The sequence below is a fragment of the Haplochromis burtoni genome, unplaced genomic scaffold, assembly GCF_018398535.1.
Source record: "Haplochromis burtoni strain Fernald_Lab_line unplaced genomic scaffold, NCSU_Asbu1 Contig_82, whole genome shotgun sequence".
Taxonomy (NCBI): domain Eukaryota; kingdom Metazoa; phylum Chordata; class Actinopteri; order Cichliformes; family Cichlidae; genus Haplochromis; species Haplochromis burtoni.
The window spans coordinates 283,007-300,647 of NW_024582443.1; the positions used below are offsets into that span (position 1 = coordinate 283,007).

General features: G+C 42.6%; 1 protein-coding gene across 5 annotated transcripts in view; it reads left to right on the forward strand.

The window, feature by feature from the left end:
- chd3 (chromodomain helicase DNA binding protein 3) overlaps window positions 1–13,952 on the forward strand; it is a 55,734-nt gene extending 41,782 nt beyond the window's left edge. For 2 of the 5 annotated variants that reach the window (XM_014334720.2, XM_005925853.3), the window contains exon 41: window positions 3,309–3,965. In XM_014334720.2, the coding sequence (XP_014190206.1) occupies window positions 3,309–3,577 (269 nt within the window). In that variant the 3' untranslated portion in view covers window positions 3,578–3,965. Of the gene's footprint in view, window positions 1–3,308; window positions 3,966–11,759 lie in introns of those variants that run through there. The other 3 variants (XM_005925852.3, XM_042222242.1, XM_014334721.2) reach the window with 2 other exon arrangements.
- The last annotated feature ends 3,689 nt before the right edge of the window (window positions 13,953–17,641 follow it).

The following is a 17,641-nucleotide window of genomic DNA, read 5'->3' on the forward strand; positions in this document are numbered from 1 at the left end:
AAAGCTATAGTAATTAACCAGGCATGAAGGGTATAATGAAAAGATGGTACTGTGTTGCATTATGGGAAATGCTTCACCCATGCTACTGATTACTAGTGGGTAAATCTCAGAATCTGCTGCAACAGTTTTTAGCGTTCTTATTTTTGCTAAACTGCATCACTAACTGGGTTTAGTCCTTACGCTACAGTCACACTGAGGAATGAATGGTTGTAATTGCTTTCAGTCTTGTTGCCTTTCAAATAGCTGCTTCAAAGATGGGGACCTGGGCTTTTGCTACTTGCAGTCAGTTGCTATCCTCAGAGAAACTTTAGTGAGTCGGGCAGCAATAAAACAGAAAGAAAACCAAATCAGTTTGCATTGGTTTGTGATTAAATTGGATTAAGTTGTCAGTTACATTCAACCTGTTTGTGATAATATGATCATTAACGGTGGAAACAGTGAACATTGCGAATCTGTTGCAGTCTGCATACTCAGAAAATCACATTAACTACTGACATCCAAAGAGAAATTCAGACATTTCTCCACAGATAGTGACATAGTTACTGCAGAACAGCAGTTTAACTGTAAAATATCACAGGTGCTCAGAAAGGCTTTCTTTTATATAGGAATATAAGTACTATGCAGATGCGTTGAGTCAAGTCCCCTATTGCAAAGAGATGCATTGCACACGAGTTGAGCTTATCAGTGCAGACTGACTCAGGTTGATGTCTTGCTGGCTAACCTCCAATCTGTTTGAGTCAGGCTGCAATTGTTTGGAGACAGGTTGCCTCCAACCAGGCATCCTGTGCAATCGACTTGCAATTGAAAGTTGTTGCCCTGAGGTTAGTCTGTTGGTAGTTGCTTCTACTTCTAACGAGTTTCCAGATGTGAAAAAAAAAAAAAAATCCAATCACCGGGCAACCGCTGACTTTTCCTAGGCTCAAGGAGGTTGCTGTCATATTTTTTTCTCTAGCGTGACTGAGCCATTCATTTTCACTGTTTAATTGTCCTCCTTGTTTTTATACCATCTGCTCTGGCAAAAGAAACCTGTGAGAAAACAGAAGCAGACAAATCCCACCGGTCACACTTTTTATAGTTTCATATTTGAAAGGGTGCGCGCCAACTCCAGCCTCCGAGACACCCCGACGGAGAAGCCCAGATCTGGCCGCAGAGATCAGAACTTGATTACTTGGCAACGTGCGCCGTTGATGGACAAAACCGGTCCAAAGTGCTGCTCCTATTTTTAAAGATGTCATTTGAGGAATTCCAGCTATATATGGTTATGTTGTTGTGGAAAAAGATTAGGCAAAAGAAAATGGAAAAATATTGCAGAGGCCTCGCTGAAATGAGCGTGCCTGGGGAATCGGGTATTTCAGGATGTCTTTGCATTACGCGTAGATTTCGGATCATTGCTCGAGTCTTGGGTTTCATTTTAATGCCGTGTCGTGTGACTGAAAGAGCTACCTGATGGCTTCTAAAGCAGCGCCCTTTTAGGCACTCTGAACAGTCACTTTATCTCCCCCTCACCCCTAAGCAGGTTTAGTTGTGAAACCTTAAAAATCCAGAAAGGAGTCCGTATCGGAAAAATCCATCTGCAGCAGAGCTTTCTGATGTGGCTGCCAGATAGACACCTGAAATAGACATTACCCAAATCAAACACGAGCGTGCTGTGCTGCTATATTAAGGCGTTCTCATCTCTTAACATGTCCGGCCTCGAAGCCTCAATACTCAGCTCAGCACTTATGGGATCTAATGACACATTGTGCAACGATAAAGCACAGCCGGAGCGCTATCAAACCTGCCCCAAGGAGCCTGTTTATTTTCTCTTGTTGGGTCCTGCCGTGGCTCTAATTACTTATTGAGTTAAGGGCTTAAGAGTTAAAAAAGCAGAGAAAAAGAAAAATCTATTTTATTTTGACTTCTTGTCCAGCTCTCCTCGTCTGCAGTCTGTCAGGGCTCGCTGGCAGTTTTTCCAGCATGTATTTTCTCGTAATTAGTTTGGTAACAGCATGTGCTCTCCAGACGCGCTCTCTGCTCTGCATGTGCATTCGTGTTTGGAGATGTTTAGATAGCGGCGATGTGGCAGAGATAACTGGTAAAACCTGATATTCCCCAATAGCTTTAGCTCTAAAAACCGCAATAGCCAGCTTTCTCTCTCGCTCTCTCCAAGTGCTTCTCCTGTCCCTCTCGCTCGGTGTATCTTGATTTTTTTTTTTTTTTGTAATTGCAGACTGAGACATCTGTCAAAAGCATTGCTTTTTCGAGAGCCAGGGCCTATCTCTGAAAATGTCATTATGCTCAGGCTGTCTGGGTTCGGCCCGTGCCAAGAAAACATTCGGACTTTCTACCAAGGTATTTTGAGAGGGACCAAAGCCGCACGAGTTTGGTTGTTTAAACCTCGTGTTGTGACTTGTGAACTGGCAGAGGGCTGGGCCGAGCACCGGCTGCTTCAGAAATAGTCACACGCGTGCTGTGTTGCTTCGTGGGGTTTTTTTTTTTGCTCACCGGGGGCCTTTTCGTGGCGAGACTGCAGCTGAAGCTGAGCGTGGGCCTGGGGGCTGCAGTCTCGAGCACCGCAGCGGGGCACAAGCATGCAGCAAATGAGACCACATTTACGGTCTTGATTGGGGTTGCGCTGCGTCGTGACCTTTTTAGATTGAGCCCGAAAGGGGGAGGGGGTGAGGGGAAAAAAGTGAGCTGGAGGAATGGACGGAGTTAAAATAACAATTCTCTGATTCTGCGACCCCCCCCCTCCATTAACAGCGCACTTCCCCAAGAGAAGCTCCCACACTTGAGTACACAAAACATGTCCAAAAATACTCGGGCTGTGGCGCTTTAAGTGCACATCTACTACTTTAGCTGCACTCTGTGAACCGCGCAACAAAACGTAACAATGCTCTGATGAAGGATTGTTTGGTGATGTCTCACACGTGGCAGTCTGTCAGCATTTGCACAATAACTCGAGTTGCATTCTGGAGAGCCTGTTTCTGCCATCAGGACGCTACACATCTGTGCTAGAAGGAGTCCCACACATTAGACCAGACTTCATCCTTTAGAGGCGTAAACATTAAACAGATGGAGTGGAGCACGCGTGTCTGCAAGTACCCATCCTGCTAAAGTGTCCTTGAGCAGGACACTGAACCTCAGCTCCCCCCACCCCTCCACCACTCCAGCTTCGGTAGCTCTCCCCTGACCTCCGACCTCCCCCCCAGAGAGAGGAGGGAGGCAAACTAAAAGAGCAAATCCCTACAGGGACCAGTTAAGTGTCACATTATCCTTCTCCCCTCTCCAAGCCTCCACTACAGTCTGCCGCTTGTCTGCCCCCACAGAAGCCGCCGCCGCTGCTGGGGCCACCGGGGGAGCTGCTGGTGGAGCCACCGGAGGGCCAACCGCTGCCAGCGTTTGCCAGAAGACCAAGGAGCACGATGTGGTGCAGCGGCAGCGTGTGGTGGACCTTTGGAAGGACGGAAAGTCAGAGGGGGCCATCGGGCAGGAGCTGAGGATGCCTAAATCCACGGTGCACAGCATCATCGTCAAGTACCGCCTCAGCAACACAGTGGAGAACCTGCCGCGCAACGGGCGACCAAAGAAACCCTGAGGGGCAAACGCGGGGAGGTGAACACTAAAACAATAAAAACAGAGCGACGTTTGGATGGAAAAACAATCGTGGAATGTAACAAAAATGAGACGAGAAGCCGAATGCATGAGAGCGTTTCCAAAAAGGATCCAAGGATAGAGCACTTTGACACAGCTGGAATGTGAGGGATATAAAGGGAGAAGAAAAGCTTGCTGGATGGATTGAATAAGGATGGGAGGCAGAAAGGAAAAAAAAACGGACATGAAATGTGAAAAGAAAAGTAGCGGCAGCACTTTGATCCACTAAAGAAAACAAGCAATCAACTGCATAAGGAGTGAGTCCAAAATAATAAGGGAGAGGTGAAAATCTGGCCTTGAGATCAAGTACTAATGATGCCCGGGGGGTGGTGGGGGTGGTGGGGGTGGTGGGGGCAGAGACAAAAAGAGAGAGTACTTATCTGGAACAAACGAACCTTACTTTGAAGGCCTTGGCCAAAAAGAATGGGGGTGGGATTGGGAAAGCTGCTTAATGCAATCACAAGATTTCAAAAACTCTAAATTAGACGCCGAATAAAAAGAAAAAACAATGCAACAAAAGAGGATCTTTTTTTTGTTTAATTCCTCCTTATACAGACTTCTTTAGCTCTTCTATTTCTCCCTCTGAGACAAAAAAAAGATTTCCCTCCGGATCAATTTTTCATCCGCCGACTGGCTGAACAAGGCTGTCCCCTCGATCTGACCCCGTACTCCCTCATTCCTCCGCAGTCTTCAACTCCTCCGTCTCTCTTTCTCAGTCGAACACGCTCAGATATGCATATATATTACACGCTCTGGAACTCGCACACAACCTGTAAAACCTGCAAACAAGTGAATTTATCTGCTGAGTATAGGCAGATGAAACCCAAACTCAAAATAGAGCGAGCGAGATAAAGTGGACCGAGATTATCTTGCAAAGAAAAAACAACAAAATTGAGGGGCGAAAGTTTAAAAAAAGAAGAAGAAAAAAGTTTTCTAAGTATAAAACACGACTTCCCATGGACTCTCTTGCCCTCTCTCGCATTCCTGAGTCCAAACAAGAAGCATAGATGTAAAAACTGAGACGATGCCTTTGTCCAGCGGTTGGCAGCTCTAACCCAATCTGATGGACAGCAAAGACATGTACTGTATTAGAAAGCATACTTACTGTTGCACCCGTTTTCTTTGGGGGGGAGTGGGGGGGGTCACTTGAAGGGGAATATCACTCTAATGAAGTACTTACATTTCCTGTTTTTAAGCCTAATCACTGAAAAATACAAAAGATCATAATTTATGAGCGGCTCTTCCCAAAAGATGAAGACTGTAATCTGTCATCGAAGAAAAAAGGGAGACTCTCTTTGAAGGCGTTTTTTTCTTTTTTTGTTCTTTGAGTTTCCTCGCTGTGACAGCGTGATGGATTCCACGCTGGAAAATGTCCCCTGAACCCCGAGAAAATAAAACATTCTGGACCGTGTCATCGTTTTTCCAGCTTGGTGTGTGCGCTGTGTGGCGTCCTAGAGATGAACCATTCTGCCTCGTATCTAAAGGGAAAAAGCAATGAATTTGGATTGCTTTCAGCTAAAACTGAGTGGTATTTCCCTTTGAGTTTAAAGGACTTAATGACCGGAGAAGTGTTGTAGCAGTGCGGCCTGCAATGAGAATGTCGTGCATGTCTGTAGGTTAAGAAATGAGTGTGAATGTGTGTGATTTGTGCCAACTGTTTGACATGCCTGTTTGATGTCAGTACGACTTTGGATAGCTTACTAGAAATATTAAAGTATTTTGTTCAAATATGTTTTTCTGCTCTTAGAAAATAAGCTAAACATCTTAGATCAGTCAGTATATACCTTAAAGTCTGTTATCCTGATTGCAATTCAGTCTAAAATAAGCAAAACTATGACTTGAAGCTCTCGTTGGTATTTTCTATCTAAAGAAAAGATGGCATTAATATGTTGTACGTGTGAAGTGCACACATATCGTCCGGCTCAGCAGTTGGGAGTATTTTAGTACCTTTCGGTTTAGCTCTGTTTTGGTTCAGTGACTGTTCTCAAGACTGTTTCCAGCTGCAGGCAGCTGTTTTCAGAGAAAATAAATACAATATATGCATCCTGCCCATCCCCGGGAGCAGCGAGTGATCGTGGTGGAACAGAGCTAAAATGACAGAATAGTGCACTTACAGTGTCTTCACCACTGAGGGACATTTTCCATAATTTCACAACTTTGTAGCTCAAGACTTCATGTTTACAGGAGTGGATGCATTTTAAAGCTAATAAAACAGCTAAGCTATCGTTAGTCATGAGTTGATTTTTATGAGACTGCATTTTAGGAAACATGTTCCTCCGGGTGCCTGACCGATATATAGGATCAACACCGATACTAATGTCTGTGATGTAAAAATCCGATATATCGGCTGATTTTTTTTTTTTCAGACACACAAAACATGAACAGGTTTCACTCGCACTAGTTATTCATTTACACTCTGCCCGAAGTCTGCTCAGATCCGCTGGTTGTTGTTTGTAGCGTTCTGAAAACCTATCCGGTCGTTAAGTCTGACGTCACTAGCCGTGTCTGGGCCTAAACTCCGCTGCAGGTCCATATATCAAACGATCACTATGGCATTACTGAGAGTTGAAAAACTGTCTAAAGTCTTTCATCTTTAATAAAATGATCAGCGTTCTGCTCTACCAGGTGTAAGAATTGAGTTTAACATCCAGGCATCCATGAAAACGGAATTTATGACATTTAACGGAGTTAGAAGTTAGCAGGGAGTTAGCTCGCTAGCTTCTATCTAAATACAATATAGCATGTCCTGACTGCGGGGTTTTGGAAACAAATTAAAACGTACAGCTCTGCTATCACTTCCAACATAAATGAAGACAGAAAACTAAACAGCAGTGACGTTTGTAGGGTTACTGAAGTTGGGCTAGCTGGTATATAGTGCTACGTGACCGCTAGCGACACAGCTAAGTTAGCATAATATAAACAAGCTAACTTTTTTTCCACTCGATAAAAGTTAACGTGAGTGTTCTCGGTGGTCAGGAACAAATGTAATCGCATGGCAGGATGCTGTAAAAGGACCAAACTTCAGCCAGGAGAACAACTGAGATAATCCATCCACAATACGAGGTTAGTCATTCATATACTGCTGCATGGGCTGGGCTGTAGTTACATCCTAAGGTTTTAAAAACTGAGCTTAAATAAATGATTAGTGGTAATAAAAGCCGAGTGAGGTCAACAGTGATCACTGACTGTTTTAGGAGCTTTTTGAGATCAAATAGAAGAAAATACATAACATTAAACATGTTAACAACACAAAAGCCATATTAAACGCAGACTACTTTAGGCCCGGAAGTAGGATTCGTCACGTCATCACTTAACGACCGGATTCCCAAAAGGGATGTTGCAGAAGGCCCTCTGGTGGGAAAACTATGCAACGTCAGTGATGGCTAATGATGGTTCTTCCATTTCTTTTTTAAAATTTATCAGCCGTTATAAATGTCGATATCGTTCGATTGTCAATTAGCTAATATCGGCTGATGATATCTTAACACAGATTGCGCCCGTGAGCAGCTGAAGCCTGCTCACATGTGGTTAATCATTAAAATCTGGACAAGCAAACTACAAATGAAGGCCAGAAAGCTTCCAGTATCAAATATCTTCTACCTTGGAAAGAGTCTACATCTTAACACAAATATGTGTTTGGAGACATTAGGCTGCTGTCTGTATTAATAGTCAGATAACATGGCAGTCACATTCATTTGAATGGACTGATTCTTATATAGCACTTTTCTGCTCTACTTGTATTCACACAACCTCTTTTTTGTACATCTAAGCGCTTTGTAGCCGACATATTTACATTCTGATGAATATATCAGGAGCAACTTGAGGTTCAGTATTTTGCCTGAGGAATCGAACCAACAGCTTTCCCATTAGTAGATGACCTGCTCTACCTCCTTGTCACAGCCACCTCAGGTTTAGAAATTATTTGTGAGGCTTCAGGTATTAGTAAGACTGAGAATAGAAAAAAATTCAGGGTCACGAAGGATACGTAAAGAATAATTTACCAATATGTTTTTTGGGGGATAATCTTTATTTCCTGACAATTTTCTGGAGTGGGGATGTCCTTTCTCTAGCCTATAAATAAAACCACTCACAGTTTCAGAGCTCGATTTTACGATTTGTACCTCCAGAAGCATATTCTTCGTTCTCAGTTGTATGTGAACCTCCTGCTACATGCACGTCTTACTTTTCCTCTCTTTCTCTCTCTCAGTTGGGCTCTATAGATTTCTAAAAAACAAGCCCGCGTTTTTGTGTTTTGTGTTGTTTTTCTTCTTTTTTTACTTCCTGAAAAGTTGACAGTTTAGAGACACAGGGTTGTTCTTGGTGAGAGGTTTTTGCATTGATGCACTCACGCAAAGCTTTTCAGCGAGGGGAAAAAAAATGCTGCTTTTCTTGCCAACCTGGCAGCATTCACTTCTATCAAAGAGTAGGCAGGACCTACAAGGGAGAGACACAGACTGACATGTTGGCCAGGAATCATTTTTACTGCCTTTTAGATTTCAGATGCACCATCCAGCTCAGTCCAGAGTTTCAGGCTGAGGAGAAGATGGCTTTTCTGAGAGCTTGCACACAACGCTGGGGGGGCTGGGAAGGGGAGGAGCTTGAGTAGATAGAGGTGAAGTATTGCAGAGTTACTTTGGCAGCAGAAAGACATGTACACTGTTGCAGACATCGCAGAGGGAATCTTTATCTGGTATAGTACAAGTGCTTCATTGAATTTCTCCTCCTGTTTTATCTCCACTCCTTCTTTACCTTGAATGCCTTTTTTGGGCCCTGCTGAAGAGGTGCTGTGGGTTTGTGAGGGTTCAGAGTCCTTAATCTTTAGAACGGAGTCCCATTTTTCAGCAGGTGAAACCTGAAATGTTGTTGTTGGGTAGACCTTTTTTCAAATTAAAGATTCAGATGTCGAGCATTTAATTACCTTTAATGGTTATATTTAATGACTTTCCTTTGGGGTTTTTTGGCAGCATTATCTCACGGTGATTGTTTTCACACTTATAAAATCGGACATAAATTCCACCAGTGCGACCAGGCGCAGCGTTCAGCATTTACCAGCAAAGCTCAAAATCAAAAACAGTAACAACAACAAAAAGGACTTTAGGACATCCACGTGTTTTGGGTTTATGTGACTAATTAATAGTAAAGATTTCCCTGCTTTTTTGCCATGGGAATGCTTTTAATGTGAAAGAGCGCCAGCAGGAAGCGAAGAGTAAACAGCCAGCAGTGAGGCTGTTCTCACCGAGATAAAATCAGAAACAACAAGCATTGGTCCATTCCTGTGAGTCCCTGGTGTCCAAACATGGCGCAACTCTGCCACGAGGTGCACTCATTAAGTACCGATTTCTAAAAAACACAATAACCAGAGTTGTTGTTCTGATTTAACGACTCCTTCTTTAAAGATTATGAATTGAAGATTTTTAAGGCGTACTGTGATTTGCACACATTAAAGATAGAGTGTTTTCTTATTATTTGAACAGTCTTCTGTCTTCTGCAGCTTTTCTTTTTTTTATGCAACTCCTCATTTCTCCTGCTCTTTCACCCAGTCTTTACCTCGATTTGTTTTGGTTCTTATCAGATTTTGCTTGCCCCACACACTAACTCTCTACTGGCTCATTCTCTTGATCTCCTCTGTTGGCCTCCACTGGCGAAATGCCATACGTTTCCCCATAAGCGGTCCCCCCCTCTGGTTTCAGACAGACGCACACGGCTTCAACACCCCTCCACCCCCACCAAACGTCTTCACTTCAATACACTTCGTATGACATCTTTGATCTGCACAGGGGTGTTATGACACTTCTTTCCCTGTGGCGCGAGTCAGACCTCTTTTGGTCCATTCTTGGCCTTGTTTCGAAAGGAGCGCTAAACTCCCCGTTGTACTCCCTGAGCAGATTCATGATGGCGCGCAAATGTGGGAAGCACAGATCCTTTTGCTGGCCAGCTGTGCAAAGAACTTAATTTTTATGTGTGCTTGTGTGTGTGTGCATCTGTGTCCTTGTGTGACCGTGTGCGTGCTTGTGGATAAAGTGTGTGTTTACTCATTGCTGGCCTCACTCTGTCCAGGTTAATAGTTATGCATTCTGAGGTTTGGTCAATATTGTAAACAAACTTGATACTGGATATGTAATATGATATATTGATGTACTGTATTATGCAAGTTTTCTCATTAAAAGTATTAAAAATCACACTTGGGTGGGACTTATTCACCAAAAAAATAGAATGAAAATTGCTGTTTGTAAGATTTTGAATTGCACCATATTGCAAAACATTGACTTATACACACTCACCACACATCATTAGGTACAGCTTACCTAATGGGTTGGACCCCCTGTAGCCTTCAGAGCTGCTTTAATTCTTTGTGGCACAGTTTCAACACGGTGCTGGAAACATCCGTCAGAGATTTTGGTCCAGATTTTGGTGTTTAAATGATGCTCAGTTGGTACTAGGGGACCGATCTGGACCACTGATTCAAGGCTGATTCAATGTTGCAGCAGAAATTGAGACTCAGTTTCCTGTTCTTAGTAGAGAGGAGTTGCATTAGATTTGTCCTTCTCTGTACCTTCGTTGTATCAAGTTGTCATTTGAGTTAGGTTACCTTCCTATCAGCTCAAAGCAGTCTGGCCATTCTCCTCTGAACTCTGACATCAACAAGATATTTTCAACCAGAGAACTATCCGATTGTTCAGTTTGACGTCACTAGCCGTGTCTGGGCCTAAACTCCGCTGCAGGTCCATATATCAAACGATCACTATGGCATTACTGAGAGTTGAAAAACTGTCTAAAGTCTTTCATCTTTAATAAAATGATCAGCGTTCTGCTCTACCAGGTGTAACAATTGAGTTTAACATCCAGGCATCCATGAAAACGGAATTTATGACATTTAACGAGTTAGAAGTTAGCAGGGAGTTAGCTCGCTAGCTTCTATCTAAATACAATATAGCATGTCCTGACTGCGGGGTTTTGGAAACAAATTAAAACGTACAGCTCTGCTATCACTTCCAGCATAAATGAAGACAGAAAACTAAACAGCAGTGACGTTTGTAGGGTTACTGAAGTTGGGCTAGCTGGTATATAATGATGTGCTACGTGACCGCTAGCGACACAGCTATGTTAGCATAATATAAACAAGCTAACTTTTTTTCCACTCGATAAAAGTTAACGTGAGTGTTCTCGGTGGTCAGGAACAAATGTAATCGCATGGCAGGATGCTGTAAAAGGACCAAACTTCAGCCAGGAGAACAACTGAGATAATCCATCCACAATACGAGGTTAGTCATTCATATACTGCTGCATGGGCTGGGCTGTAGTTACATCCTAAGGTTTTAAAAACTGAGCTTAAATAAATGATTAGTGGTAATAAAAGCCGAGTGAGGTCAACAGTGATCACTGACTGTTTTAGGAGCTTTTTGAGATTAAATAGAAGAAAATACATAACATTAAACATGTTAACAACACAAAAGCCATATTAAACGCAGACTACTTTAGGCCCGGAAGTAGGATTCATCACTGAACAACCGGATAGAAAGCACCTACCTGGGGGTTTTCCCTGTATTATTGCAGGGTCTTTAGCTTACCTTAAAAAGCCTTGTACGAGTTATAAAAACCTAAACCAACTTCACAGTTGGCATAAAGAGGGAACCATCCATAGAGAGCAAAACTGTGGATTGCATTGCACTGTGCCAGTCCCAAAACATCCTTTATAATGGTGTTGAATTTGTCCGTAGAAAGTCCAGGAACTGCAATTTTTGGCACTTGGGTGTCGGCGTTGCATGCTTCGTTTATAATGTGGAAGTTTCTCCCTTGGCTCGGAGGCACCCACCACAACTCCCCTCTTAATGATTTGGAAGAGCAGTGCCCTCTTACTGTTTTTGTGTCGAAAAGACATATCGCTCTCTTTCTCCAACAGCCCCGCGTCCAGAATGCACTTTTAACCCAAATCACAGTGATTTATTGAAGGTAAAACCTGTCGACACTTTCAATAACACAAGAATCTGCTTTTCTTTTTCTGCTTCGAGTTAGGAACGAGCACAAGGCTTCAAGTCAGATGTATCCGTCACAGAAAAGACTTTTCATGCCGAATTGCTTAAACTGAACTCGTGTCTCTTTCTCCCCCCACCGTCACCATCCGGCAGTGCTGAACGGGCCTCCCATGTCTGTAAAGAAGGAGCGGGAAGCAGAGCTGCTAGTCAACCGGCGGGAGCAGCGCAGCGGAGAGGTCATCTGTATCGACGACTAAACCACACAGACACGCATACACGCTCACACTCACACACTGAAACCCGTCTGCTGCAAAGACACCTTTGATTTCTCTCCTAGAAAGTTCTGGCGGTGAAACCAGCGTCGCTGAGCTCCACATCACAAAGTAATTGACTGACTGAGGGTGAACTTGTTGACCCGCTAGTGATTGTAGTTCCTTTCTTTGACACATACGCACGCATACACGCAGAAGTCCTCGAAAATGTTACTCTGCTGGCTGGTACTCCCTAAAAAGCTCAAGTCACACACAGACACACACATGCAGAGGACATTAGCACTCACGCACATGTGCACTTACTGTCCACGGACACACACCGACAGTACACGCAGTCCAACTTGTCTCAAAAAACTTCCTGTGACCTTTTCTTGTCTGCCTCAAACCATTATACTCCTCATAAACGGCCTCCTCGCAGCGGCCTCCTCCTCCTCCTCCTTTAGGGATGCTTCTAACCTCACACAAATGCAAGCATAAACACACACACACACACACACGCAAACACAACGCTAAACCCACCTCAACCCTAGAAACCTTTTTAGATTTCTCAAGTAGACCATGTAACCTTCTTCTTCCTCCTCCTCCTCCCCTTCTGCTCCTATAACCCACGACAGGAAGCTGCATGTGAAACTAAACTCATTTCTGCCATTGCACTCCATCTGCCCCCCACTCCCCATCCCCCTCCTGAAGCATGCTCTAATCACAATAATGCTGTCTCGTGAGAAAGGAAGAAAAATATATATATACGTCAAGCTGTGCCTACAGTCGTTTTAATACTGTTTCTAACTCTCAGAGAAAGGCTGAATCTCCGATGTCTCAGTCCAAGCAGCTCCAAGCACAGCTCCGGCTTCTTCTTCTTTCATTTTTTGTTTTGTTTTTTTTAACCTTCACTTTGTTTTGATGGTACATGTTCCGATAAAACACACGCAGAAAGGTATGATGCATATATTCAGGACTCGTCTGACCACAAAGTATTTCCCGCTTCCCCTCGTTCCTAGTTTATGTACAGAGCTTTGAGGTATTTGGGGGGGTTTGTTCCAGAAAAAGGGTTTTCAGAAACCTCCTATGAATGTTTATAACCTTTCATAAGCAAGTCAGTGTTATTAAATCCTATCGACCACCCTCAGCACTCCTCCCTCCTTTCCTTCCCTCCCCGGTGCCCCCTTCCCCCCTTCAATCAACCCTTTTTTTTCTGTATTTTTTTCATTTCCAAGTTTCTTTTTTCTTTCTACAAAATCCTGTGATATACAGTAATTTACATATTTAAACAGCTCATTCGTGTTCTCTTGTGTTTTCACTCTCGCGATTATGAGTATTGTCGTTGTCGATGTTGCTGTTGTTCTCGCCGTTGCTATTTGAGAAAGAGCTTCTACCAAAAGACATTTTTTGTAACAAGAAACTATGAAAAACAACACAGTATGTGCGACACACGGTGCACCTCTTCGCCATGTTCGTCCGATGATTACGAAAGACTGTAAACGAAGAAGTTGAGCTAACTTCAGAAGTAGATATATTACATGAAAACATTTTTTTTTCCTCCCCCCTCGCTTCCATTTTAGATTTGGGGCTTGCAAATGACGTACGTGTATAGAAAACGGGACATGTGTAACCCTAAATGCTTCTATGAGCAAAATGAAAATGCATACTATCTAACTCTAGGAAAAATACAGTCATGCTGAGAAATTCCACTTAATATACCGCATCATTTAATAAAAAGCCTTAATAAAGAAATGTAAAGTCATTAAAATGAATTAAGAACCTGATGTCAACCTGTTAATCCTACAACATCCTCTCTTTTACGTTAAAAAGCCTAAAAAACAAACAACAAAAAATCATGGTAGCCAGGAGTTCATTTATCCCATACATTTAACTCTTCCCAGGAAGTAGTCAGAGTCCATTTTACAAATGTTTTGCAACCCCTGAACTAAAATGTTACATCAAATCAAGCACTTAGTTCATTTTTTCTGGTTTTACTTTGTCCTCTTTCCAAACCTTTGTGTTGATTTCTGGGTATTTTGTGTCACTGTGTATGTAGTTGGTGCCGATTAAATGATGAATGGCAGTGAAAACATTTCAATGATGACGCATCTCCTCGTTTTTTTTTTCTTTCTTTCTTTCCTTTTTTGTTTTGTTTGTAATAAAACTGAATGAAATGATTAAAAAAATTCTCTCTGTGGACTTCATTGAGTAAAAAGCGCTTTGAGGCAACTGTTGTTGTGATTTGGCTCAATATGAATAAAACTGAATTGAATTGAAAGGATGATTAAACACAACACGTGCATTTAGAGTTCTGTGAAAAACTAAGGAACTAAGCCAGTACATAGCAGCCAGGTGTTGATAATTAAATGCAGTTGAATAGTTGTGACATAAAAGCTGAAGTTTTCACAGTTTACTGGTCTGAAACATTCAGCTGTGTCAAAAAAAAATCAATAAATAAATGCCACGGTCTTACAGGAGTGACCATCCCACTAAGTTCACCTTAATCTCGGACGGTGCAGTGCTCAAAGAAACTGTAAAAACAACCCAGGAGCTCCATCTCAGACTCTACAGGCCTCAGTTAGCATGCGAAATGTTAAGATTCAAGACAACACAATTAGGAAAAGACTGAACAGTTATGGCTTGTTTGAAGGACTTTCAGGAGCCTCTTCAAAAAAGAAGCTTATGTTTGTGAAGTACGACAGAGTATTAGCTCCATGTTAACTAAAACAAATGAGAAAAAAGCCAAAATGTGGATAAATACAACAAAATAAAACCTGTACCGGTACTAAAAAAAAAAGATACGGGAAAAGACTCAGGGAAACCGAGTTAAAGATAAAAATGATTAAAAAATAATGCTAAAACATGATAAAAAACATGAATTTCACACCCGAGCCTCAACTCTCGCGGCCCGGCGCCTAACGACTCACGGACCAGTACCAGTGCGTGGCTTAGGTGTTGGGGCCCGCTCTACAAAATGCTTTGTTTAGATAAATTAGTGAAACAAATGATCGTCTGTTGTATCGTGTCTTGTGATTCATCATCCTCTTTATTGCACAAGGGTGTAACCATCAGCATCCTTGCATCTGTACACTGCCGGATATTTCAGTTTGTACAAATCCGGCCAACTCTTTCAAGTTTGGGGAGGGGGGAGGGGAGGTTGTTTTGACCAGATGCAGCTTTCTGCACCATGTTTTCAACCTGTTTTCAACCTATGACCACAATGTCTCAATGTCTCTTTCTTGAAATTTTCATTTTATTCTGAAAACGATCTTTTTTTGTGGCCCTAATACTCTTTTCGTAATGAAGTTACATCTGAACTTCTGGAACATTGTGAACAATGAGCAGACAAGAACAAAGTGCAGATGTTTGGCTTAATGCACAGTGCTTGGAGAAAATCAAACACAACATAGCAGCACAAAGCAACTGTCAGCACGGTGGTAGAGAGGTGACAGTCTGGCCTTTCTCTGCAGACACAGTCCCTGGGCACCTTGCAATCACCGAGTCAATCATGAACTCCTCTGGAGACCAAAGTATATGTGAGGACATGTAAGCCTATCTGACTGACAGCTAAAACTTGGCAGAAACTGGTTGTGCAACAGCACATCAACAAATCTACAACAGAATGTGAAGGTGTTGCAATTGTCCTGTCCCATCTTGTGTTTCAGATCAGTGAATTTTGATCCTCTTAATACAATTCAGCCTCTCCAGTGGTCCTCTGCTCTCATGGGCGAACTCAGACTATTGTTGTCTCATAATTGTACTCTTTGGTCTGCCCTGTGGCATCAGTGAGCTTTGAGTACTATTATGTGGACCAGTACCAGTTTCTGCAATGCTACTTTTGACTGGAGTGGCTTCCATCTCACAGAAATTATTTCAGGGCAGGGATAGCTCAGTAGGTAGAGTGGTGGCCCCATGATCAGAAGGTCGGGGGTTCGACTCCACTGAACGGCTACCCTGAGGTACCCCTGAGCAAGGTACCGTCCCTACACACTGCTCCCCGGGCGCTGCACTGGTGGCTGCCCACTGCTTCACTGGGTGAATGGGTTAAATGCAGAGGAACTGTTTCCCTATGGGGACTAACACGCACACTTTATTTTAAAAAGCAGAAAAAAGACTTTTGCTGTCTGCAGTCTAAGATGATGAAGTTGGCTTCTTTCTGCTAGACTACAAACTCCATGCCACTCCAACAGGGACCTAGCTTGATAGTGCAGTAAGCCATTTATCTACTGATGCAGTATTTTGAATGGAATCAGTGAAAACAAATCACTGAGTCTTATTTTTTCATCGAGTAGAAAAAATAAAAGAGGAATCAGTATCTAAATGTGCAAACATTAGCTATATTAAGTTTCATGTGGAAGGCAGTGAAGTGAGTAAGTCGCATTTGAAAGCTCTTAAATGTACATGTGGTTGTTATTTCTTCTCAGTTTTTAAATACCACAGTCATGATCACTTAATTTGTGTGAACACCACCTAACACCCAATCGTCTTAGTCGCTCTGCTCCGATGGTGGATGCTGCAAGAGTCGGGAAGCTCTGAGGACGCCGCGCTGATTCAGTGTCTCCCCTTCGCAGGCCCCTCTGCCTCCCACACGCACACATGCACAGCAACCTTGAGGAGCAGATGACTGGTGATTCACAATGACTAAAAGGTGAAGAGTCACCCTGCTCTGCTATTCAGAACAGACTGCTGCCGCTCACAGACGAGCGTTCACTGTTATAGGAGCTTTGTACTCCCTAATAGGAGAGTCTGGAGATGATTTCAGCTCCCATGAGGTACACACTGGGAAGCCCTCTGCAGATAGCTCTACATCTCAGGTGAATACTCTTCTGTACTGTTCGTGTATTTTTACATTTATATCTTGGGCTTGTAGATGTTTTTGTTTTTAACGCTCATCAGTGTGGTCAATCGAGGCAGAACCCATCTTTTTACATTTGATGTCGATGTACTGATGTCTAACGTATTTAGTTTTCTTCTGTACATTACTTTGTAATCAGTATCTTGAAAGCCCAAAATGTATTAATATATTTATTAATTGCCCAAATAATTTAATATCTGCTTTCCTGCTATTAACAATTGGTTATTTGTTTCCATTAATATAAATATGACATATGCAACAAAAGTGAAAGTATGCCACAATACAATATCACATCTACACAATAATAATAAACAATAAAATGAGACATACTGGTGAAATACAAACTTCTAATAAAAATTAATCCTGAGCTGAACTACTCACAGGTAATGCCAGCAACAAGCTCACTTACTTTATATGACAAGGTGTCCATAAGCAAAAAGACTGACATATTTTACTATTTATTGGTGAGGTGCAACAAACTGTAAAAACTGCTGGTCCCATCAAGCAGACAAGGAGTAACATAAGAATTTTTGAAAACTTGTTTCAGAGCCGAGCCAGAAGGTCAAACTTTACTGGTCAATTTACAGTTATGAGCTTTGAGTAAGTGACCAAAGAGGCAAAGTCATGGATACGCAACCATCCTATATTTTTTTTCAGGCATCTGGGGTAGATACACAATAATATATATCATCTTGAGTGTCTTTGGACCCCCCCAGGAGGAACTACAAAAACACTGCTGAGGAAAAGGATGACTGGAATTCTGTGCCTAGCTTGTTGCCACTGTGACTCAACTTCAGATAAACAAAAGAAGATGGCTGGATGGACAGAAGTATGGATGGGCTCTTGCTCTAGGATGTTTGCAAGTGCAGCCAGTACCTTGTCATGGCACCACTTGTATCTGCCTTGGTTAAGAGCAGACATGTACACTA